General features: G+C 40.3%; 1 protein-coding gene across 1 annotated transcript in view; it reads left to right on the top strand.

Annotated features, from left to right (window-relative positions):
- Pigu (phosphatidylinositol glycan anchor biosynthesis class U) overlaps positions 1 to 24973 on the top strand; it is a 139132-nt gene that overhangs the window by 16866 nt on the left and 97293 nt on the right. The window contains exons 3-6 of the mRNA XM_004630832.2: positions 8045 to 8104; positions 9324 to 9386; positions 16218 to 16327; positions 19565 to 19665. Coding sequence (XP_004630889.1) covers positions 8045 to 8104; positions 9324 to 9386; positions 16218 to 16327; positions 19565 to 19665 — 334 coding nt within the window. The remainder of the gene's footprint in view (positions 1 to 8044; positions 8105 to 9323; positions 9387 to 16217; positions 16328 to 19564; positions 19666 to 24973) is intronic.

Here is a 24973-nt window from a genome sequence, read left to right as displayed (position 1 = left end):
GTTCTGCAGAAGTATTTTTTAAAGACAAATAAGTTATAACAGTTCCCCAATGCATGAATAGGTTGTCTGCTAAATGGCTTGTAATTGGCTTATTGAAACTTGCTTTCTTGTGAAAACCGTACAGCAATGTTGGTTTCATAGAAAGTCCGTCCACCAAAGATTTAAGCCATAAAATTAGACTACCATGGCAAATAGACAATTCTACAATCCTAGTCAGAGATTTCAGTACCTCTTTTTCAGTGGCTGATAGAACAAGCAGGTAGGAAATCAGTGAAGATATGGGAGAGTTGAACAATGCTGTTAAACAGTTCAATTGAAGAATACTTCTTCAACAATAGAAAAATGCATATTTTCAAGTACATGTGGAACATTTGCAAGACAGACCATATTCTGGCCCATAAGACAAGGCTGTGTACCTTTAAAAGGATTCAAGTCATGTAGCGTATGTTTTCTGTCAACAATGGAATTAAATAAAAAATAACAGATATCTGGAAAATCCCCAAATATTTGCAAACTACTTAAGTAGCATAATCTTAACTCCTGGATCAAATCAATTAGAAAGGAAGTTAGCATTTTTAAAGCAATGAAAATGAAAACATAACCTATTGAAATATGTGGGATGTTAGTTACTAAAGCAGCACTGAGGGAGAAATGGATAGTATTAAATGTCTCTGTCAGACAATAAGAGTTCTCAGATCAGCGATTACAATTTCTGCATTAAGAAAGCAGGAAAAGATAAACTCAAAAGAAGCAAAATAAATGAAATAAAATCTGAGCAGAAGAAGAGATAAATAGAAAAATAAGGTGAGGTGACTGTTACTGAAATGAAGGTTCTTTGGGATGAACAGTAAAACTGAAACTTGGGAGTGGTGATTATGTTCACTCCCTTGATTGTGAAAGTCGTCTCGGTGTACATGTAGGTTGGAACTTGTGAATTTACACACATTCATACGTGGAGCTTGCTTTATGCTGGTTATTCTTCTACAAAGCAAAAGTTAAAAAGTGTGATTTCAATTCATAGCAAGTACATTTAGAAAAATAAACCTGGGTTAAAAGATGAAGAGCAGTGGACATGCCTGTAGCTAGTGTGTTCAGAGAAGGTGCTCTGAAGAAGTGAAATTTGAGTGAGATCTAACTGAAGTTAGGAGTCAGGTTATACAGGGTATTGTGTTAAACATGGGTGGGTAAGAGTTGGGATTTTATTTGTAGTATGAGGGCCAGCGAGATAGCTCAGTGGATTAAAGAGCCTGCTTTGTCAAGCATGGGGACCAGGGTTCGATCCCCGCTCCCACATGCCATGCCAGCCCCACCCCCGGGTCATGCTGAGCTGGCGAATGAGTCCAAATGTGGTGGCACATGCCTATAATGCCAGCGCTGGGGATGCTAAAAACAGGAGCATCACTACGAGTCCAAGCTGCATAGTGAGATCCTGTACCAAATACATAAATGGGGAAAAAAAAATTGTAGTATGATGAGAAGATAACTGAAGCCTTTTAAATTAGGAGCTAATGATCATACTTTCAATTTAATGTTTAATATTGCCATGGATATTGTGAGGGAAACTAAGAGCTAAAGCAGGGAAAATGGCTAGGGTGCTGTTGCAAATGGTGAAGCAAGATGATAGTTACTTGGGACTAGGGTAATAACAATGAAAATTTGTTTGTGTGAGACAGGGTCTCAAAATGTAGTTCAGTCTGACCTTCAACTCACTATGTAGTCTAGGCTGGACTATAGGCTGGCGTTTAACTCACTTATGTAGCCCAGGATGGGCTCTACTCACAGTGGGCCTCCTGCCTCAGCCTCCCAAGCGCTGGGTTAACAGGCATGAGCTCTTACACCTGGCTTCTAGGCTTGCCTTGAACTCTCAGGGATCATCCTTCAGCCTCCCAAATCTGGAATTACAGGCATGCACTACCAGTGGAAAAGAAAAATCTACACAGAAGAGACTAAAGGGATTTTAGTAACCACAAATTAGATTTTGGCTGCCCCTAACAGATGTTTCTGTTTTCTATGTTTAGCCAAGTACCAATAGTAAAAATTGTAACTATCCACTTACTCCCTACCCCAACTGGAAATGATCACATAAATGGAGTTATACCAATAAGCATATACTTTTCTATAATAGTATGGCATGCAGTTGAACTGCCTGCTATGTACATGTTTCATAAGGAAACCAACATATTTGCTGGTAGACTTTTAAGTACTATTCGTTACAGTATCTGATATTTAGGGTCATTCTAAATTTATCTGAAGCAGCAAAAAATTTTGATAGGAGGCTACTGATAATGTAAATTACTAACAAGGATAAATGAAAAACAGAATCCATTCTTAGTTAAAATGTTTTTATAACTTTGAAAGGCAAAATTAATATCTCTGTTTTCAAAAAGAGGTAAAAAAAAATCATGTTGAGTAGCTAAGATATGAAGTTTATTGTGTGATAGGCACTGTAAGTACTGTCTACATATTAGCTCACTTAATTCTATTAAGAACCCTGTGAAATAAGTTACTGTTCCTATTTTGGACCAGGAGATTTGGCTCCGAACCTTTGTTCTTTCTACAGTGCTAATTTGTTTTCACCAAAGAGCCTGTCAGTGACTTTTACAGTGTTACAGGGCACATTTTTTGATGTGGTTAGAGTTTGAACAAAGGTGCTCCTGAGTCACCGGCATGGGTTTACCGATACCATGTTACGCGCTTCCCCTCTGGTTCTGATAGATCAGTGAATGGCTTGTAGTAGCAAGCTAACCCTCACGTCCAGAACAGCTAGCCAAGCAGGATAAGTGTGAAACATAGTTTGTGGAAGGCATTGGAAAGTACCAAGATTACCAGGGTTTGAGAACAAAGTATAAAACTTGAGGCCAATACTCTTAGCTGCTTTCTTCTTAGGGCATTTACCATTTGTAAATGGCACAGGCTGAGAGGCAAAGACTAGAACAGGAAGTGTCCAGGAATAGGACAGAGAGCTAAGCAGAGCTAGTGGTAGTCTCAGGGTGCTGGAGAAATAAAAATTTCAGTGTAGTAGCAACAGGTGGCAAGACTGTTAAAGGACCTCACTTCAAATTGCGACCTCTGAGGGACTACACTCAAGGAGTGAGGATAGACTCGATATAGACCAGTCTTGTAAAGACCAAGTACTGCTTCTGAATAGCTCAATTTTTATTAGACTAATGTGGCACAATTCTAATTGCCAGAAGCTTAATTTTTTTTTCCTGAAAGAAAATAGTTTCATCCCAAGCCTCTCTTATTTTTCATATGCGGTGTCCACCTTTCAATTAAAAATTACCAAGCATAATTTAAAAAAAAAAAACGCAATAAAAACAGTTTTGTAGACAATTACCAGACTGGTAACTCTGGTACCAGTTTGATACCAGAGTTATCAAACTTGAACTTTAAAATTACCATGAAGGCGGTATATACTCCTTTAATCCTAGCCCTGGAGAGGCTGAGACAGGAAGATCACTGGAATAGATAGTAAGATAGACCTTGTTTCAGTTAATCAACTAATTGATCAATAAAATTACTGTGATCAGTGATTAATATATTTTAAAAAATAGAAGATAGGATATAGAGTTTAACCAGAGAACTAAGATATATAAAAATGAATTAGCCTCAGTGGAATAAGCACTTGCCTGGCAAAGCACAAGGTCCTGAGTTTGATCCCTGGTACCATCAAAAAAAAAAAAGAATTAGATTTAGATTCTGGAACTATAAAACATATTAACAAAGTAAGAATGCAGTTGATGCTGGGTGTGATGGCATATACTTGTAATTCTAGCTGCATAGGAGGCTGAGGCAGGAGGATCACAAATTGTTTTTATTAACTATAATCTTATTAGTACATATTTGTCGAACAATTAATCACATTCATAGGGAATTTTTACCTGTAAATAATATATCTGAATTATTTTTCCATTTTCCTCTCATCAATCCTTTTTCTTCTCATTTACACAAGCTTTGTAGGATCAAAAATTTGAGGGCAGCTTCAGCAATTTAGCAATAACGTCTCAAAAAAAAAAAGAGCCAGTTGTGGTGGTACACACCTATAGTCCTAGAGCTCGGGGAGGCTGAGGCAAGAAGATTACCTCATGTTCGAGGCACCTGGGCCACATAGTGGGATCTTGTCTCAAAAAGTAAAAATAAACCAGGTGTGGTGGTGCATGCCTGTAATCCCAGCACTTGGGAGATTGAGACAGGAGGAGCTCTGTGAGCACAAGCAGGCCTGAACCGCATAGAGAGACCCTGTCTCAAAAAAAGAAAGAAAAAAAAAAAAAGGATTGGGGATGTAGTTCATTAACAGAGCATTTGTCTTAAAGCAAGTGTGAGGCCCTGGATTCAACCTATAGAATAAGCAAGTGTGACAGATTTTACAGAGCTAAAGAGATTTTGACCTTATCTGAAAGATAAAGTCTGTAGACAATTCCTAGACTGAAGTCTGGAAAGCAAAAGATGGAAGCTGGATGCAGGGATGCATGCCCATTGTCTCAGCTGCCTGGAAGGCTGAAGCAAGGGGGTGACAAGTGGGAGACTGGCCTGGATGATGTAGCGAGACCCTGTCTCCAAATAGAAAGGACTGTCATGCAGTTCAGTGGAGCATCTCTGGATTCATTCCCAGGAACCTCCCAACTAAGAAAACAGAAAACAAAGAAAAAGCCATAAGAATCCTCTGAGATACAGGGAAAAGGTCAACTATATGTGCCAGTGGAGTTCCTACAATGGGGAAAGGGAGGGAATAAGACCAAATCAATATTTGAAATGTATCAGCGGATGAAACTTTTTTCATAATTTACTAAAGATTTCAATTGAAATTTTATAATCCTAATAGATCCTATATGGAGTTAAAAGTTCAGAGCTCACTTGCTCGCTCTCACTCTCTATTGCTCTCCCTCTCCCTCTCCTTCTCCCTCTCTCCCCCTTTCTCCCTTCTCCTCCCTCCTCCCTTTTGAGACAGAGTATCACTACGTAGCCCAGGCTGGCCACGAACTCATGGTGGTCCTTCTCCCTCAGCCTTCTGAGCACTGGGATTATAGGCATATGCCACCATACCTGGCTCAGAAGTTTTTCTTTTACCTAGGAAGTGGCAAAAGTAATCAGTTATGTTCCAAAATCTCATGTTATGTCATAATCTATAAATTAACCACTAAAAGAATAGTGGGTAGATGTACAACTGATGAGCAGTAGGGGGAAATTGTAATAATACAGAAAAAAGAGAACAGCAGAACAAGTGGAAAATAAAAGATGGTAAACTTTTACACAAATGTATTACTCAACACATTTATTGTAAATAGATAAAAATCAAACTGAAAGATAACAACTGTCAGAACGGGCTAAAGAAAAAGTCAGATATTGCTGGAGGTGAAGCGTGTGGCTGAGCAAATGTTTACCGTACACAGGGTGCTGGATTCAATCTGTAGCACAAGAAAATAAAAACAAAGGCACATCTGAGATATAGGGACATAGTAGAAAGTAAATGGAAAAAACCGTATCATGTAGTTATGCAAACATTACACAGAAAGACCGATATGGCTGAACTAATATCAGATGAAGTCTCATATATGGTAGGCAAACACTATATCCTCTTTCATTTTGAGGTAGAGTCTAATAAACAGATGTCCTGGCTGGCTCGGAACTTGTGATCCTCTTGCCTCAGCCTCCCATATAGCAGGGGATATAGGCATGTGCCACTCACTGAGTCTCTCAAGAGAATTATTTTGTAATAAGATCACTTCACACAGAAGATACAGTAATTCTACCTAGAACTGCAGCTACCTACATTGTTTCAAAATAGATAAAGCAAAAATGGTATTTTTTGAGGGGGGGTACTTTTTAGGACAGGGTATAACGGAGTGTACAGGGTCTCACTGTGTAGATCAGACTCTAGTGATCCTCCTGTTTACAGCCTCCTGAGTGCTGGGATTACAGGTGTAGTGCGCCACCACACCAATCTCAAATCCCATTTCAGCGGCCCCAGGGGTGGGGCTGGTACAGCAGGCCTGGGGATTGAACTCCTGGGTCCTATGTCTGCCTAAGCAGGTGCTTTAATCCACTGAGCTATTTGGCTGACCTTTTTTTTTTTTTTTTTTTGGTGGTACCAGGGTTTGAACTCGGGACCTTGTGCTTGCGAGGCAAGCACTTATTACACTGAGCTATGTCCCTGGCCCAAGTGTGTTATAATTAGAAGAACTAGACAAATCTATAGACATAGTGGAAGATTTTTAATACATCTCTCTCCAGCTGTGATAAAGCAAACATCTACCACCACCAAAATCAAAAGATGTACAAAACATGAACAAATCCCTAGTAAACATAACTTAGCTAAATGTCACTCTGTAGAATGCTAGGCTCATAAATGTTAATATGTACATTGTTTTCAAATGTACATGGGTCACTTACTGGCAAGATCATGGGCCATAAAGCAAGTCCCAACACATTTCACATGACTGAAGTTATACAGTCTATTTTTTTATGTTGTATTAAAATTAAGTTAGAAACCAATTATAAAAATGTTAAGACAGTGGCCGAGGAGATAGCTCAGTAGAATCAGCGCTTGCCTGGCAAGCACAAGGCTCTGAGTTCAATCCCCGGTACCGCAAAATAAATAAATAAAGCTTTCCAGATATTTGAAAATTAAAACCTGTATGTTTTATTCATTTTCCTTTTGTTCTTTTTGGTGCTGGGATTGAATACAAGCCTTCACATGTGTGAAGCACGTGCTTTCCACTGAGCTACGTGCCCAGTCTGTACATGTTATTTTATTTTCTTCTTTTTGAAACAGGATCTTGCTGTGTAGTTCAGGCTGGCTTGGAACTCACTGTGGAGCCCAGGTTGGCCTTGAACCCATGGCAATCTGCCTGCTTCAGATGCCCAGATGTTGGGCATGCAGTGTGTACTGCCATGTCCAACTTGTATGTTTTAAAGTCACAATTTAAAGCAGAAACATCAGTGGAAATTAGATGAATGATACTGAAAAAGCCTAGTATATCAAAACCTGTATGATATTACTAATAAATGTATTGCCTTAAAAAATAAGAAACCAAAATGTTATGCACAACTTTCTGTTAATGAGACAAAAATTTACATGAAATAGACAAATGCCTAGAAAGACTAACCAAAACTGACCAAAAAATGCAGGAAATTTGAATTTTTTTTTTTTTTTTAAGTTGTATTTAGTACAAGGGCTACAGTGTCTCACTGCGTAGATGGGACTCAGTGATTCTCCTGTTTTCAGCCTCCCAAGCGCTGGGCTCACAGGCGTACCACCATGCCCAGCCTCAATCACCCCCAAGGGCGGAGCTGGCACAGCATGCCGCGGATCAAACCCAGGCTGCTGCGCGCTGCCTAACCAGGCGCTTTGGTCTGCTGAACTATCTGGCCAGCCCTGAATAATGTTTTATCTGTGAAAGAAATTGAGTCTGAAATTTAAGTCTCAAAAACCATTCAGGCCAAGATGCCTTCATAATAAGGGAATTTTCTCAAATCTTTGAGGAAGAACTAAATTATCAGAGACTAGAAGGAAAAACATTTTGCAATTCATTTTGGAGGGGGGCGCTCAGCAATATTAGTATCTGTCAAGCTCCCCTTGATTATCAGATGTGTATCTTAGAGCTAAAATCAACCTCATAGCTTACTGTGTTAACAGTTCCTAAACACGTTTATTTTTTATGCCAGGATCACGCTACATCGTCAGGTCAGCCATGAACTCCTGGGCTCAGGCAGACTCTTCCAGCCTCGAGCAGTCCTCTTGCCGCAGTCTCCTGAGTAGTGGGAACATAGGCATATAATGCCATTCTAAACTAAACAGATACTAAATACATTTTGGGTTTTGTTTATTCTCTTTACTCAGTTCAACAGATAGTGGTAGTGGGATAAAAGGATCCATGGTGCTAAATTATTCTTTCTTGTATGTACACTGGTCAGTTGGCATAGGACAGTATTCTAAGAAGGAAAACAAATGAATAGTTTTTTTTTTCTCCACTCCCAACTCTGAAAACTGATAATTCATAGTAAAGTGTAACTTAACTTCTTTTCATGTTTTTTTCCCCTGCAGACTCCATTAATAATATACCTCTTCCATTTTCTAATTGACTATGCTGAATTAGTATTTATGGTAAGTAACCTTTCAGATAAAATCAATACTTATGTGTTAGTAATTTTATAGCTTGTTTTTAAGAAAAAATCTATTTTAATAATTTGGGAATGCTCAGAAAATAAGAATAAATACTACTGTCTTTAGCTTGAAATTGTGACTGGTTTTTGTTTTTTGGTTTGTTTATTTTATTTTTAATGTATTTAGTACAGGGCCTACAGGCTCTCACTACATAGATGGAACTCGTAGTGATCCTCCTGTTTTCAGCCTCCCAAGTGCTGGGATTACAGGCGCACACCACCACGCCCCATTTGTTTTTGAGACAGGGTCTCGCTATGTAGTTGAGGTTGGCCTGGACTTCTGTGTAGCCCAAGCTGGCCTCCAACTTGCAGCAGTACTTGTATGTCCACCTCCCAAGTGCTGGGATTACAGGAGCGCACCACCATGCCCGGCTGAAATTGTGGAACTATGGTAGTACAGAGGCGTAAGGAACGGTTTCTGATTTCCATCCAGTCCTAATCCTTATTCTTCTTTAGAATTTGGTTTCTGGACTACATAGTCTTGAATTTTATAACAACAAGATTCTGTGATATCCTTTTTGTCACTGTGGATATCCAGAGTTTCCTAAGTGCTTTGCCAAGAGTCCATAAAGAGGATATAGGCCTGATAAGACTTTCAGGGACACAAATCTTGAAAATAGAGATGACTGGGCTAAATTTTGAGATCCTGAAAGTCTAGGGTTAAAGAATTGTGTCAGGAAATACTCAGGCAGTCTTTAGAGGTTCTCCTTAATAATCAGATAGCTGCTATTTATTGAGGGCTTACCATGTGGTAGGCCCTGAAAATATATAAGGGTTGTAAAGCAGTGGATGCTTTCCCATTTTATAGAAATCTTAAGTAACTTGCTTTTTTTTTTTTTTTTGGTGGAACCAGGGATTGAACTCAGGCCCTTACACTTGCCAGGAAAGCGCTTATTCTACTGAGCCATCTTCCCATCCCCTAACTTGCAATTCTAGAGCAGATGAGGGACACCAGATTGAAGTGCCTCAGTAGATTCTTATCTCAGGGTTTTCCAGTAAGACCTTGCCTAATATCCATTCAGTGTGATTACTCAAGGTGAGGGTTAAATTTGTGTGAACTGGTGGTCCACCATCATCCCCGAACTCCAGGCCCTGGCAGCATCCTCTTGCTCCTGCACTAACAGAGATCTGTTTCCTATTCCTTGTCTTTCATTTGACAGATAACTGACGCACTCACTGCTGTTGCCCTGTATTTTGCAATCCAGGACTTCAATAAAGTTGTGGTAAGTAGTGAGTGGGTAGGACAAAGCTGGTGGAATTTGGTAACCCTCTTGTCTTTGTTGTTGCAGAGAATCAAAGGTCATGTACTTAAGAATACAACTGCTTTAAAATGCTCAGAAGTGGGAGTGAAGCTTCTGGTGACTCAGCCAGTCCTGGCATGACAAGTCCGGGCCCACAAGACAGCTTTACTAGTCCATACAGAAAGGTCAATTTAATCTACGTAGCTTATTAAGATTCACACAGCTGCAAAAGTTGAGACTTTCTAGAACAGAGTCAAATGACAGTGATATTAGTGAGATCCCTTAAAAATTTTCCATTCCTTTCTCCAGTTTTTCCTTTCAAAGGAAAATGAATAGAGCTTTTAACTCACTATCTTAAGCTTATCTGATATAAAATTTAATCCTCAGTGTTGATTCTGTTTCCTTGCAGAGTGACTTTGTTTTTTCCTGTGGTACTGGGGATTGAGCCCACACCTGTGCGTGTTAGGCAGCCACTCTACCACTGAACTGTACCTCCAGGCCCAAAAGAGTAATCTTAATTGGAAATTTTGACATGTATTAAATGCCTATTGAAATTCTTGATATAAGCCTTAGTCTTAATCCATATGTAATAGCCAAGGGGAATTGTGCACTGGAAATATCCTCCATTTCCTGAGCTCTGAGTGAGTTAACAATTTAACCATGTGTGCTGTCCATGTAGTTATATTTCATATTCTCTCTTTCACTCCTGCTCCTGTGCCTGCCCTCCTCCCCTCCCCTCCTGTGTGTGTGTGTGTGTGTGTGTGTGTGTGTGTGTGTGTATCTTGTTTTTTTTGTTTGTTTGTTGTTGTTGGTTTGGGTTTTTTTTTTTTTTTTTTTTGCTAGAGTCCTCTCTTAACTGGTTGGCAGCCACTGAGAGGATTTAGTCTGGGGTGAGACAAGGCTATATCTCATTGGCATTGCCTGTTTGTGGTGCATTTTCACTTCTGTTGTGGAGTAATACAAACAGAAATAGCACGTTGCCTTTCTGTGGCATTGGTCATCACTAACAAATAGGGCTGGTAAATTCTGTGATTTTTAAACCTCAGATTGTATCTAGATGGGGGTTCTTAATTTGGGAGTTAATTTATTGGTTTAATGTATCTATAAAACCTTTGAGATAATATGAAACATGTTAGTGTATTCTTCTCCCCCCAAAGTCCATAGCTGTTATTGGTTCTTAAAGAGTCTTTGACTCTTCTCCTAGATTATTATGAATTACACTTTAAAGGTTTAGTATCGCTAAAATCATCTGGTAGACATCTTATTAATGGAGCATAACTTAAAAATTTTAGAGACTGAGATGAAATGCTGCTGCAGGATTTCCTGTTACTGGTGAAATAACCAGGAGTGAGATTCATAGCCTGAGAAATTCAGAGATAAATTATCAGTAGCCAGTTTCTTCCCTAAGATAGATTGTACATGGGCCTTGAAGTGTGACTCTGTAGAGTCCTTCTTTAGCATGCACATGGCCTGTGGTTTGATCCCCAACATTGAGACAAAAAAACCTGCTGTAGTGACACATACCAGTAATACAGGAAGCAGGGGGATCTCAAGTTTGAGCCCAGCCTCAAAATCTTTAGACCCTATCTCAAAATAAATAATTTATAAAAGGGACTGGGAATAGGTCAGTGTGAAGGCTTTGAGTTCAGTCCCTAGTAGGGAGGGTGGTGGGAGGGATATAGGTTGTATATGGGGACCACAGTCTTTATTTTAAGTTATATAAGCTTAATGGCATATCTTTTTTCTTTTTTAAAAAAAGTTTTTGTTTCTATAGTTTATTATTTTTAATTTATTGAGACAAAGTCTCATGGGGCTGGGAAGATAACTCAGCAGTCTAAGCACCCAAGCGCAAGGACCCAGGTTTGATCCATAGCTCCACATGCCACGCCAGCCCTATTCTGGGCCCTCCAAGCTGCCACTGAAACAAGGTGTGGAGGTGCATGTCTCTGATCCCAGTGCTAAGGAGGCTGAGACAGGAGGCTCACTAGGAGTCTGAGCTGCATAGGGAGACCCTGTTCAAAAGAGAGAAAGAAAGAGACAGACAGGCAGACAGACAGACAGACAGAGACAAGTCTCACTGTGCTGTTCAGGCTGGCCTCAAAACTCACTGCAGGTCAGGCTGGGCTCAAACTCATGGCAGTCTTCCTGCCTCAGCCTCCCAAGTGCTGGGATTACAGGTGTGTACCACCACCCCTAGCCTCTAAATTTTTGAAATGAATTGACCAAAAAAAGTATGTGCAAGTGTATATGTGGTGTATACATAAAGAAATGTGGCAAAAGCTTAACAAGTTATTGCATTTAATTACTTAATGAATTATTTCAACTTTTCTGTAGTTTGAAATTCTTCAATATAAAACACTAGGAAAATCAATTTGTATATATTTATATGAGAAATGTATGATCTATCTGTCTAGGGAAGGGCTGGTAGCTTTCATTTAAAAATACAGTCTGTCACATCTTTTCAACCAAAGTGTAAAACTGAAATGTTTTGATGAAAAGGGATTACTGACAATAACGTCATGTCTATTTCTCCCTATACTTCTACATGTATATTTATGTGTGTATTTGTATTTTCCTATTCAGATGTCATAAAAATGCCTCTGCATCCCAAAGAAGGGAGTTTTGTTTTCTTTTGTTTTGTTTTGCAGTGCTGGGGATCAAACCCAAGGCCTTGTACATTTTTTTTTGTCTTTTGTTTTGATTTTTAAAAAATTTTTATTGAGAAATATGAATGAGATAGTTTCACAGCTGATTAATAGGACAGTTTTGATAATCAATACATTGTACATTGTTATCTTCTTAGTGGTTATCCATAATACAAGAAGCAGAGGGGCTGGGGAGATGGCTCAGTAGAGTAAGCACTTGCCTGGCAAACATAAGGACCTGAGTTCAATCCCCAGTTCCGCCAAAAAAAAAAAAAAAAAAGAAGCAGTCCAAACACTGTTAGTACACCTCTTTCTTCTCATTGAATTAAGTGAAAGTAGCTGTAAATTTATCCTATTTTGTATATATAAATACAAAATGATCTTTCCTTTGTATCCTTTTTTTTTTATTGTCTGTCAGCGGTGAATATTCTATTGGCATCTAAATACTATAGGTGTTTGGATTCAATTAAACAATCTAACACTGTCTAGCAGTCTATAATATTAGTGGGTTATCCTCAGAAGGTATTGACTTGAGCCTTTTACAGCTCATCACCTTGTACATGTTAGATGAGTGCTCTCCCACTCAGTTCTACCCTCAGCCTTAAAATTTTTTAATGTGGACAGGGATCTTAATGGGAAGTAATAAAAGTAGGCTTCAGTTAGTTTTCTAACAATGTTGGACTTCAGTGTCAACAGGAGAGATATATTTAGTGCCAATATTTTAAATTCAAGTATTGTTTGAGTTTATATAGAAACATTTTTCTTCCATTTTTGTGATTTAAAGCAGGAGAAAGAAAACGGAATGAATTATTGTCAGCATTTTTTTAAATACACCAAGATGTACTATTATCACCAAGTTTAAATTAAAATTTTGAAATCTTGTTTGATTACAGGGCTGGGGATTAAACCCAGAGCCTTTTGAATGCTAGACACTCTACCGTTAAGTTACATACCCAACCCAATTAGAATATTTTTGTTTTTACATTCTCTGAAATCACTATTAGAGCTTTAGATTTCTTGATCAGAGTAAAAGTCTTATTTATGCTATGTCAAAAATTAATTCATTCTAGGGGATGGGGAGATAGCTCAGTAGAATAAGCGCCTGCCTGGCAAGCACAGGGTCCTGAGTTCAATCCCCGGTGCCATAAAAAAAAAAAAAAAAAAAAATTAACTCATTCTATAGGGCGGTTTTGGCGCTACTATTATACTACAGTTGATTTAGACAGAAGACATCAGCAGATGTCTTCCTCTACACTTTGTCAGAAGCGTTCATATCATAGAGTCTTGGAAACATTTTAGTTCTGCTAGCCTTTGGGACTGTTTGGAGACAGGGTTTGGTTATGTAGTCCAGGCTGGCCTCTAATTCCTGGCAGTCCTCTTGCTTCAGCCTCCTGAATGCTAGGATTATCGGTGTACACCATGCCCAGCATATGAGACTTTTCATATTTGGTAATGAAGCTAAAACTTCACCAAAATGTATCCTTAAAAACTGATACAAAGGAGCCGGGGAGATGGCTCAGTGGAATAAGCACTTCCCTGGCAAGCGTAAGGGCCTGAGTTCAATCCCCAGTTCCGGAAAATAAAAACAACAAACCCTTGTACAAAGGAGGCTTCACTTCTCCCCACTGTCATTGTCAGCCTGTGGAGTATGAATGCTGATGAATGGTGACCAATTAAGCATCACGATGGCTTACATCTACCTCAGCAAAGCAGTGTTAGTGTTAGTCTAGTCTGTTCTTTGCTAATGATGGTGCTTCTTATTTGGAACTCAGAATTTTAGCCACATTTTTGTCTCTAGATACAGTGGGGATTTTTACAACAGGTTTTGTCTATGCTAAAAGGGCTGATATTGGGCCTATAAGGCCAGCCGTAGTCTTGAGACTGAGGGAGACAAGAAAGAAGAGGACAGAGAATATGGGGACTGCTCATCTCCCTTTCCTTCCTGGTGACTCCCCTGTCAGAAAGGCTTTCTGGTTTGAAGTACTGTGTTTGAAAAGATTGTAGCCAGCCTTTTCCTTCTGCTGCTAACCCAGGGCCCCCTTTGTCTAGAACCCAACACATCCTGGTGGCTTTTCTCCCAGTGCAGCCCTGCTGGCTGGCTTCTGACCTGGAGAGTGGGTCCCTAGTCTCACCTGTAGCTCTGCTGCTCCTGGAGGAAATCCCTGTTTCCTTCTAATGGCCTTCTTTGTGGCTCTTGCCCCTACAGGTGACCTTGCAGCAGAACTCTTAGCTAGGGGCTTCCTTCCTCCTACCATTGCTTTTTTTTTTTTTTTTTTTTTTAATGTATTTGGTACAGAGGCTCACTACTTAGTGCAGATTCATAGTGATCCTCCTGTTTTTAGCTTCCCCAGCACTGGAATTATAGGTGTGCACCACCACATCAGGTCTCAGTGGCCAGCTCAGCCCAGGAGTGGGGCTGGCACGGCCACATGATGCTGGGGATCGAATCCTGATCCCTGCACGGGCCTAAGCAGGCACTTAGTCTCTGAGCTATCTCACCAACCCTCTGTAAGTGCTTTGAGGGTACATTCAGCTTCCTGTTCTGATATAGCACTTTACGATGTAGTTTGTCTTTTTAATTAACCTGAGCTCTGAGTGGCACCATAAATCTTACTGATGATTATCTTTACTACCTAACCTAGACTCTGCCAACTGTGAGAACAGAGAGATGATCAAAGGGAAGTTTTTGAAGTTTGTTTCAGGTTTCTGATTGCCTCTGCCTAAACCTATGCAAGTAGCCTAGGACTACTGATACTCCTATTGATGACCTCTTGACCGTGTGTGTGTGTGTGTGTGTGTGTGTGTGTGTGTGTGTTACTAGGGATTGAACCTAGGGTTTTTACACTGAGCTACCTTCCTAGACTTTTTTTTTTTTTCTTCTGCATTTTGAGACAGTTGCTAAGTTGCCCAGGCTGGGCTTGAATTTAGCATCCTCCTGCCTCAGCTTCCCAAAGTGCCAAGGTCACAGATGTGCATCACCACACCTGTCTATGTCACATACTTGTAACTTTACAAAAATGGTATAATGCAGTATGTCGTCTGTTGTGATCTGCTTATTTCATCGCTAAATCTTTAATCATATACATAGTTAGACACTTGTTACTTTGGCTTTTCTAAAATACTCTTAATGGGGCACAGACTTGGTTTTGTGCTATCTAATTATTCTTTGATCATTAAGTCAGCAGAACTACCATTTAGGATTCCCGGGCCTTTTCTGTCCATATTGTGACCCGTGTTTGCTTGTAAGGTTGCCTACCTCTTGGGGCGCACCCATGAACTTGTTGGGGCACATCAGGGGAAGGCAGGAACTTTCCACCCCTACCCATTGCATTTCAGTTCTCAAGCTGCCTGGCCACCCTTAGCTCTCCTCTCTCTCCTTATCATGACCATTTTAGACCTCTTCTGTGGAGGTAAAAAACTTGAGGCAGGAGAATAAAGCAGGAAGAACCTAAGATACCATGACATTTGAGATCATTCTCCTTTACTGATGGAATTTTTGAGTCCTAAGACAACTGACAATAACTGAAGAATGGCTGAAAACTGGCTTTGCAGCTCAGTCCTTCATTCAGTCACTCAGCAGATCTTTTTGTATTTTTGAGTCAGGGTTTCACCCTGTAGCCCAGGCTGGTCTCAAACTCACAGGGACCCTCCTGCCTCAGCTTCTGGAGTGCTGGGATTACAGGCATGCTCCACCACTCCTGGCAGCAGACTTTTATTGCTTGTCTACTGCGCGAGGTGTTAAGACATTTGTGGTGACCAAAAATACGGTTCCTACCTTTGTGGAATTTGTGGGCTAAGGAGGATGGCAGGCATTAGTCAGCTGCTTAAATGAAGAAGTTATAATGTGAACAGCACTCTGAAATGATATGCATAACGAGGAAGTTGGCCCAGTTGGAGGCCAGGAGGAAGGGTGTTTCTTCCTGCGGCAGTGATGAGCTCTAAAGTCTGTGTGGGCATCAGCCATGGCGAGCGAAGCGGTCACACGCAAAGGCCTGGGAGCAGGAGGAGCGGGTGTATTCATGGTGCCAGAGCTCAGAAAGTGGGAGGCTGGGGGAGCAATTATGAGATGAGCTGAAGAAGCAGCTGTAGGTCATGGCAAGGTCTTTGTCACCCTGAAAACAAGGGGAAATCATTTTGTTTTTGTGTGCTTTGTCATTTTTTTTTCCAGTTTAAAAAGCAGAAGCTTCTCCTAGAACTGGATCAGTATGCCCCAGATGTGGCTGAGCTCATCCGAACCCCTATGGAAATGCGTTACATCCCTCTGAAAGTGGCCCTCTTGTGAGTATTCTCTGACAAATTAGGGGTGACGTGTGCAAGGAAAATCTGATGTAACTTTCCCATGTTGTTTGCTGTATTCAGAGAGACATGTAGTCTCAGTCATGAAGTATGTGCTGGGGTTCTGTTGCACAACTGGAGTTGGGCCAGCACGAGAGACAGAGCCACTCTGTCTGGTGGGACAAAGATGCACACAGGGACATGCACAATCAGACCCTTCACAAATGCTTTTTGACTTGGTGCTGATCTGGGCTCCAACCTACTTGTAACCAGTATTTCTTTTTATGAGACAGGGTCTTACCATGTAGTTCAGACCAGCCTTGAACTTACTATGTAGCCCAGGCTGGTCTTGAACTTGTGGCGATCCTCCTGCCCTCAGCCTCCCAAGTGCTGGGATTATAGGGATGTGTTATATTACAGGTAATATAACCAGTATTTCTTTAAGGAAAAAAAAAAGTGTCTTCACTGGTGATACATGAAATGAATAAAATTCTTATCTTTCAGTGGCTCTTATTTTAAGCAGTGTCAATGTTTTATGTACAACCTAATACCCCATTTGTAGTTTAGAAAACTGAAATAAAATGATAAATATACCTATTCCAGTTGGGTGACCAGGGGCCTGCCCCGTAGTTCAGTTGTTTAAGTGGCTGCTTCAACAAAGCAGTCAGGCTCAGGTTGCTGTGGTTCGATCCCCACAGCTCCAGCCAGCCAAACCTGCCCTGAAGGCATTTGGAGCCAGCCAAAAACAAATCCTTCGGCCATTTTTCGATTTCCAGTTGGGTGACCAATGTGGAAGTGTGAATATTATTTTGGCACTGTGAATAAATTCTTTAGGAATACCCAGTGCTGCCAGTAAGTTTAATTCTTTCAGGTTATTTCAATTTATATTCCTGAATTAGGTAAATAGGAATTACTATTCACAGTAGTTAACTATAGTCATTGAATATGTTGGTTTCTAGGGATACATAGTAAGCAAAACAGACAAATTTCCTTATCAAAAAACATGCCCTTAGAACTCATCAGAATTAGAAGAGGCCTTATGAGGCATTTATGCAGCTTCCTACCTTGTATGTGAATTTCAGATTGGTGTCTTTTTTAATATTAGGGGGTTTTTGTTGTTACTGTTTTTTGTTTTTTGGGGGTTTTTGGGGGGGTCTTTTTTGAGATAGGGCTTCTTTCTTTCTTTTTTTAAAATGTATTTGGTACAAGGTCTCACTGTGCAGCTCGGACTCATAGTGATCCTCCTGTTTTCAGCCTCCCCAGCACTGGGATTACAGGTGTGTGCCAACGTACCACCCCCAGTCTCAGTGCCCAGCTTAGTGTGCTGGGGGCAGCATGGCATGTGGTACCAGGGATTGAACCCTGGTCCCTGCACTTGCCTAAACAGGTGATTAGAACACTGTGCTATCACACTGGCCCTGAGGTAGGGTTTTGCTATGCAGTTCAGACTGGACTTGAACTCACTCTGTAGCCAGGTTGGCCTTGAACTTGTGGCAATCCTCCTGCCTCAGCTTCCCAAGTGGTGGGATTACAGGCATGTACCACCATGCCCAGCTGAATATTACCTACTTAAAAATGGCTTGGTTTTCCTCCCACTGAGCAATTTTAAGAATGTCAGTCCATATCTATGTGTTTGTAAATATAGAAGGGAGCTACTTTACTTTAATAGAACCAGAGGTTTAGCAATATGAGTGTTTTTGGACTCATGCATCTCCTGTGGCAGGGTTTTTTTTGGTTTGTTTGTTTTTTTATTTTTTTGTACTGGGAATTGAACATAGGGCCTTCACACTAGATAATTCCCATCCTTTAAAATTTGTGTTACTGTTGTTATTTTAAGATTGGTTCTTGGCCAGCCAAATAGCTCAGCAGATTAAAGCGCCTGCAAGCAGGCACAGGGGCTGGGGATTCGATCCCTGGACCTGCCAATGCTGACCCTGCCCCCAGGGCTCACTGAGATAGCAATTGAGACTGAGCATGGTGGTGTGCACCTGTAATCCCAGCTCTTGAGAGACTATAAACAGGCGGATCACAACGAGTCCTATCTAGTTGTGAGACCCTGAACACTCTGTAGACCCTTCCCTAAAATACAAAAAAAAAAAAAAAAAAAGATTGGTTCTTACTAAGTTGCTCAGGCAGGGCTCAAACTTGTAATCCTCCTGCCTCAGCCTCCCAGAGTGTTAGGGTTACAAGTGTGCTACCCTAACTAGTTTCTGGCAGTAGCTTTGTAATGACCACAGTCATTTCTTTAAAGGTTGTGTAATAAGCTTATCTATAATTGCTGGGGTAAAAACCAACAATTTTTTAGGCCTTTGGCTTTAGAACTGCTAATCCTGCAGGCCAGGGAGGTACTAGACTTAAGGTCTTTGTGAATAATAATTATAATCTCTTCCTAAAACACTAGTATGTTTCTTCCTATATAGTAATCAAAATTATGTAACTGACTTCCCTTTTAGTTTGTCTGGCATGAAACTCAGCTGGAGTTGAAGCTGTTTATTATAATGCTGAAGAAGATCTGTTTGGTCTTTCATTTGCTTTTACTTTCTCCTTTTATTTTTCCCCAGGTTTTGATTATTGCTATTTTTACTTTACTATTTTTGTTATCTGTTCTCATTATAGCTGCAGCAAATCATTTGTAGAAGCAGAATAGAAATAAAAATAATCCATTGAGATTATGTAAGATTTCCAGCTCACAAGCATTTCAGATTCATTTTCTCAGCCCATTCTTTCCCCCCTCAGAGTGACTAAGTATTCTGGCTTGTCTCCTTCCTAATGGAAGGTCCAGGTGTTGTGTGAAGTTACGCAGCAACTGGTTTGTTGAATTCAGTGGACACTTACCCTGCCCACGGGCTGCAGCTCAGTAAAAACCACTTGCCTACCAAGAGGCTAAGTAGGTGGCTTTAGAGCAAGAGAGACCTGCTTCTGAAGGTATTCATTAGCTGTGAGACCTAGATTGGATTACTTAGTCCAAGTCTGAGTTTTCTCTTTTGCAGAACTGCAAAGTTAGTGCACTCTGTGATGATTGGGTGTGATGATTTCTCACGTACCGCACAGCACAATGTTCAGTACCTTTTACTTTTTGATACCCAAACCCTACTCTGGTCCCTTTTACTTGGGAGAACTCATTTCTAAGAAGTTGCTTTCCTTGGAGTACACTTTTAGAAAATCTCTGGACTTCCTAGCCAGGACTCCCTGGTCCACTGGCCAGGATTACTAATGCTGAATGTGTGTGTTCTTCCCCAGCTATCTCTTAAACCCCTACACGATCTTGTCGTGTGTTGCCAAGTCTACCTGCGCCATCAACAACAGCCTTATTGCTTTCTTCATTTTGGCCACGATGAAAGGTAAGGCCCTGAAGCTCAGTCCCTGATTTATGCAAGGTTTGTAATTTACTCTTTCAAGAAAAAAGAGTAGCATTTAATATATTTTAAAATGGTACAAGTAATACAAGGTTATTATAGAAAAAGTAGAGAAGCTGGTGGGGGGGCAGAGAATAAAATGTTTTAAAAATCTCTTTGAAGGGTTACTTTAAAAAGTTCTAAAAGCTTTATACCAAGAATAGCAGTTTTATGCAGTTCTCTTCCTATCCCTAGAGTTTAGCTTCTTGGAAGCAGCTACTTTCCGGCTTTGGTGCTACTTACTTTGTATTTCTTTTTCTTTTTTTTTTTTTTTGGTGGAACCAAGGATTAAACTCAGGCCCTTGCACTTGGCCAGGCAAGCGCTTATTCTATTGAGCCATCTCCCCAGCCCTTACTTTGTATTTCTGAATAATAATTTATACTGCTGTTTCAGGAAGAACAAATTTTTTAAATTATTATTATATTTTTAGGAATACATTTTAGATATCATTACATTCCTGTCATGGAAAGTTAAGGTTTATCTCTGTTATACCAGAATCTTACTTCCACTTTGCCTGATGTTTCTATAGTAACTTTATCACAGTTTTGATTGAATCAGCAATTGGGGCTGGGGTATAGCTTAGTGATAGAGTGTGCCTAGCATATACAAGGCCCTTGGTTCAGTCCCTAGCACAAAGAAAAAATAAAAAATAAGTTTTAAATAAAATGTGTAGCCAGTGCCGATATTTTATAATACTTCATGTATGATTCCCTGCTGGGCAGAGTAGCAACTATGATTCGTATGTCCTTTTTATTCAACCTTTTATTTTAGAGATTAAGATTATCTTTTGCTTGTTTAGGTTTTTTTGCTTGTTTTATTTTGTTTCGATGTTTTTTTCTCATTCTCCTAGATCTATCAGGTATTGTTTTTCAAAAACACTTAAGTACATCAAGTAGTTTATCAGTTCCATTATTTTTCTAGAGACTTCTAACACATATTCTCTTTTCTGTTCCATTCTGTCCTGGTTATTCCCTGTCCTAGTGCACAATTGTACTGGAGCTTCCCTTTATAACTCACTTATACTGTATTTCTTCTAGATTCCATCTTTTCTTTTTCTCTTGCTTTCCTTCCTCGCCAGGGAGATGGCTCAGTAGAATAAGTGCTTCTCTGGCAAGCGCAAGGACTGAGTTCAATCCCTGGTTCCGTCAAAAAAACAGTAGGGGCCTTCTTGTTTTCTTTCCTCTAGTTGTTTTCTAAGAAAGGGTTATGAGAAAGGTATTGCAGCCTACTGTGTCTGGAAAATATCCTTGTTCTGGTGTAACACCAAATTAATAGTTGGGTGGAATAAGAATTTTAGATTTTCTTTTTTTTTTTTTTTTTTTTTTTTGGCCAGCTCAGCCTGCCCTAGGGGTGGAGCTAACGCAGCATGTGGTGCTGAGAATCAAACTGTGGTCCCTGCTCTTTGCCTAAACTTGCCTAAGCAGGTGCTTTAGACCACTGAGCTATCTCACTGGCCCAAGAATTTTAGACATTCCTTTGCAATTGTGTAGATGTTTAATTCTCTTCTTGGTTTCATTCTAGCATCTTGGTTGCTGTTGGGCAGTTTGATGGCAGTGCATTATAACCTGATTTTTCTTTGGCATTACATTATAGTCCAGTTTTTCTTTATGAAAGAGTTATAATTTCCTTTTATCCTTAGTGTTTTGAAATTTCATGCTTTTTTTTTTTTATGTATGTGGTACAGGATCTACAGGGTCTCACTACATAGATGGGACTTGTAGTGATCCTCCTGTTTTCAGCCTCCCAAGTGCTGGGATTACAGGTGTGCTCCACCACACCCAGTGTCAATCACCATCTCAGGGAACCCCGGCAGCGGGACCTGCACGGCACGCCAGGGATCCAACCCTAGCCACTCTGCTCTGCCTAAACAGGCTCTTTAGTCTATTGAGCTGTCTGGCCAACTCTTCATGCTATGTTTTGGCATAGTTTTTTTTTTCACGTGTTATGCTGGGTACTTGGTTCTTCCAATATGGAAACTAAATTTGTTCTAGAAGTTGCCCCTATCCTATACTTGAAACTCTTAAGATTTTTTCTGTTCTCTTGTTTTGGGTGCTGCGCTTTCTTGCTTGATCAAATCAAATATGTAGGGGCCGGGGAAATAGCTCAGTAGAATAAGCGCTTGCCTGGTAAGCTCAAGGGCCTGAGCTCAATCCTCGGTTCCACAAAAAAAAAAAAAAAAATCAAATATGTATTATATTTTTTACTGATCTTTTTCCCACCTTTTTTAAAATTATTTTTTTTCTGAGATATTTCCTTGTTTATAGCTTCTATCTGTGGTTGAAATTTATTTATTTGTTTATTGATTGAACCCAGGGTCTTATATATACCAAGGAATGTGGTCTGCCACTGAGCTTTACCTAGGCTTTTTAAAAATTTTATGTTGAGACGAGGAAGGCCTTGAATTTGGGATTCTTCTGCCTCACCCTCACTAGTAGCTGGGATTATTGATATGTTTCCAACTCACATTTAGTTTTTGTCTTCCAAGCATGATCTCTTTTGTCTTTCTGGTACTTTTTTGGTCCCTTTCAGGTAAAGAGTGGAGAGCCTAACTGTTTATATTCAGGATTGAGACAGTAAGCTGCTACCTGGAGATTGTGTCGGGGCACAGCTTGCTGGTGTATTATTGTCATTGTCAGAGATTAGGTGGTGGACTGGTCTTGTTTGTTGGAGGCATCTCTAAATGGAAGTATCAGTAGATTTTCTCTGAAACCATTCTGTTATTCCAGACAGGAGTCCTCCAGTTTCCTACCTAGGGGGAGCAGAGGTGGGGTGGCTGATTTCAATCTATGGATTGTCACTGATCTTACTATTTTTTTGCTCATACTTAACAGTCTGATACTGTGTTTCAGTCTACAGCCATGCCACCCTGAACGTGCCCGATCTCGTCTGATCCTGTGCTTCATATTCCTAGACCTTTGCTTCTTTAGTTCCCTTTCTCTGGAACTTTGGTCTCTTGAACAGATACTACACAGAGCTGGGGGATATGTACTTACTTGGGTGCCCATCACTGGGATAAAGCCCATGGTTCTCATTGATCTATGAACATACTTTCAATTTTTGTTTTCTTTTTGGTACTGGGGATTGATTGATCCCAGGCCCTCTAGCATCCTGAAGCAGGCACTCTACCACTGACCTGTACTGCGAGTACTGATTTTCCTATCTCTGCCTTACCCCTAGCTTTCATAGTACCTAACGCTGCAGGTGCTGAATTTCTTAGAAGTTGTATGGGGTATGTTGGCCTGATTTTATTAATATTCCTTGGGAAGGCCACTTAACTGTAATTTCCTCCATATTTCTATTTTCATTGCCTTTATGTTTTCCATTTTTGTGTTAAAATATATTTGCTATACAGCACCTGCCTGGCAAATACAAAGTCCTGAGTTTGACTCCTGGTACAAAAAATATTTTTTTTTGCCATAATCACTTTTGTTCTTTATAATTTAAAACTAGTTTTATTCCCTCCTTGTCATTTCAGTGAGGTTTCTGTAGGGGAGAGATAATATACACATGTCATTAGTCTACCATTTTAGCTGCAAGTCCCTCCAATAGTATTTGAGTTATGTATTTCCAGACTCTTCCATCTACCATATTTTTCTTCCAGACTTTGAAACTTTATATCAGTTAGTTAGTTTCCCCCTCCACATACATACTCTGCTCCCATGTTCTTTAACAAACTACACCAAAACTCAAGCGACTTAGAACCGCAGCAAACATTTACTTAACCCATACCTATAAGTCAGCTAGGGGTCAGGCGATCCAGGTTGGCCATGGTTAGTCAGTTGGCTGATTTTACTGTGGTTCATTCATTCAACAAAGGCTAGCTGGAAGTGAATAACCGAGGCTGAGCCTGCTCCACATTTCTGTCTCCTTCTGGATGAGGGGACTGATTTAAGCATGTTCTTGAAGCCACACCAGACCCGCCCTTAAGGCAGCCTGAGCCAGCCCCCAGCCCCCAAAAAGTCATGCTTTTTAGAGTAGTAGGACTTCTCTCTTACATTTTCTAGTGTGGCACAGGACTAGACCTTTGTAAGTTATTGCTTGTCTTGAATTGGTTATGGATGGTCTTTCTAGAGGTGAGTGGTGGTCACTGTGGCACACTGTACCATATTTTTCTTTTAAGACAAAAGGTATTAATGTAGAGTTGTTTTTTTCTAAATTAAACCTAAGTACTCAGGTTTAATTGCAGTGTTGGGACTTTCTGATAAATAAGTGGGTTTTAGATTACAGTTTGGCACTGAAGTCTGTAGCCATCATTGCTACAATTTATTATCAGGTTACTTAAAAAGACTAAGGGGTTTTTGTTGTTGTTATATTTTGTTTCTAGCTTTTTTGAGACAGGGTCTCACTGTGTAATATAGTCTGACCTTAAACTCACTGTAGCCCAGGCTAGCCTTGAGCTCATGGCGATCTTCCTGCCTCAGCCTCCCAGGTGCTGGTATAACAGGTATGCATCACTGCACCCAGCAGAATGACTAGGTATTACATAAACTGAATTCCCTTATCCTAAAGGTTGTAGTCATTTTGTCAGAAATGGCTCTGAATTAGTGAAGACTCCTCAATGTCTGTGACTATTCCTTGCCTCAGTGCCTGTCTCCAGAGTGTCAGAGGCACTTGTCAGAGGCCTGATGTTCATTAAAATGAAGAATGAATATGCTGCATCCTGGCAGAAGGGACTGAGCACTTGCTTTTGGAAATGTCGTGGTTGTACTTTTTTGTTTTTGAAATGGTAGTCTCATGGTGTGGCCCAGGCTGCCCTTGAATTCCTGGGTCTGAGCGGTCCGTTTCCTTAAGACTACAGGTGCTCACTCACTCCCGTCTCAGCACTGGAATGTCCTTTTAAAGAGCTGAGCAGAAAAATAGGCTGAAGAATGCTCTGTGAAAGTACAGGAAAGGACTGTCATGCAAGAAATGTAAAAGTGCCCCCTCCCTTTTTTTTGCAGTACTATGGCTTGAACCCAAGGCCTTCACACTGAGCTACATTCCTGGCCCTTTTTGTATTTTTAGCTTTGAGACAGGATCTAACTAAGTTCTCTGCCTTGGCTCAAACTTGAGCTTCTCCCGCTTAGCCTCCTAGAATCTCTGGACTGCAGGTGGGTACCACCACACCAACAAGAATGCTAATTTTTAAGAAAATATTTTTATTGCCCTTTAAGTCAATGGAAAATTTTTGTTTTTGTGAAAAATATATGAACAAGTTACATGGATCACTTTCAAAGCCCCTTTATTTTTTATTCTACAGAGGGGGGGAAAAAA

This window comes from Octodon degus, unplaced genomic scaffold (assembly GCF_000260255.1).
Source record: "Octodon degus isolate 3935 unplaced genomic scaffold, OctDeg1.0 scaffold00037, whole genome shotgun sequence".
NCBI classification, from domain to species: Eukaryota; Metazoa; Chordata; class Mammalia; order Rodentia; family Octodontidae; genus Octodon; species Octodon degus.
This window is presented reverse-complemented; position numbering and strand designations above follow the sequence as displayed.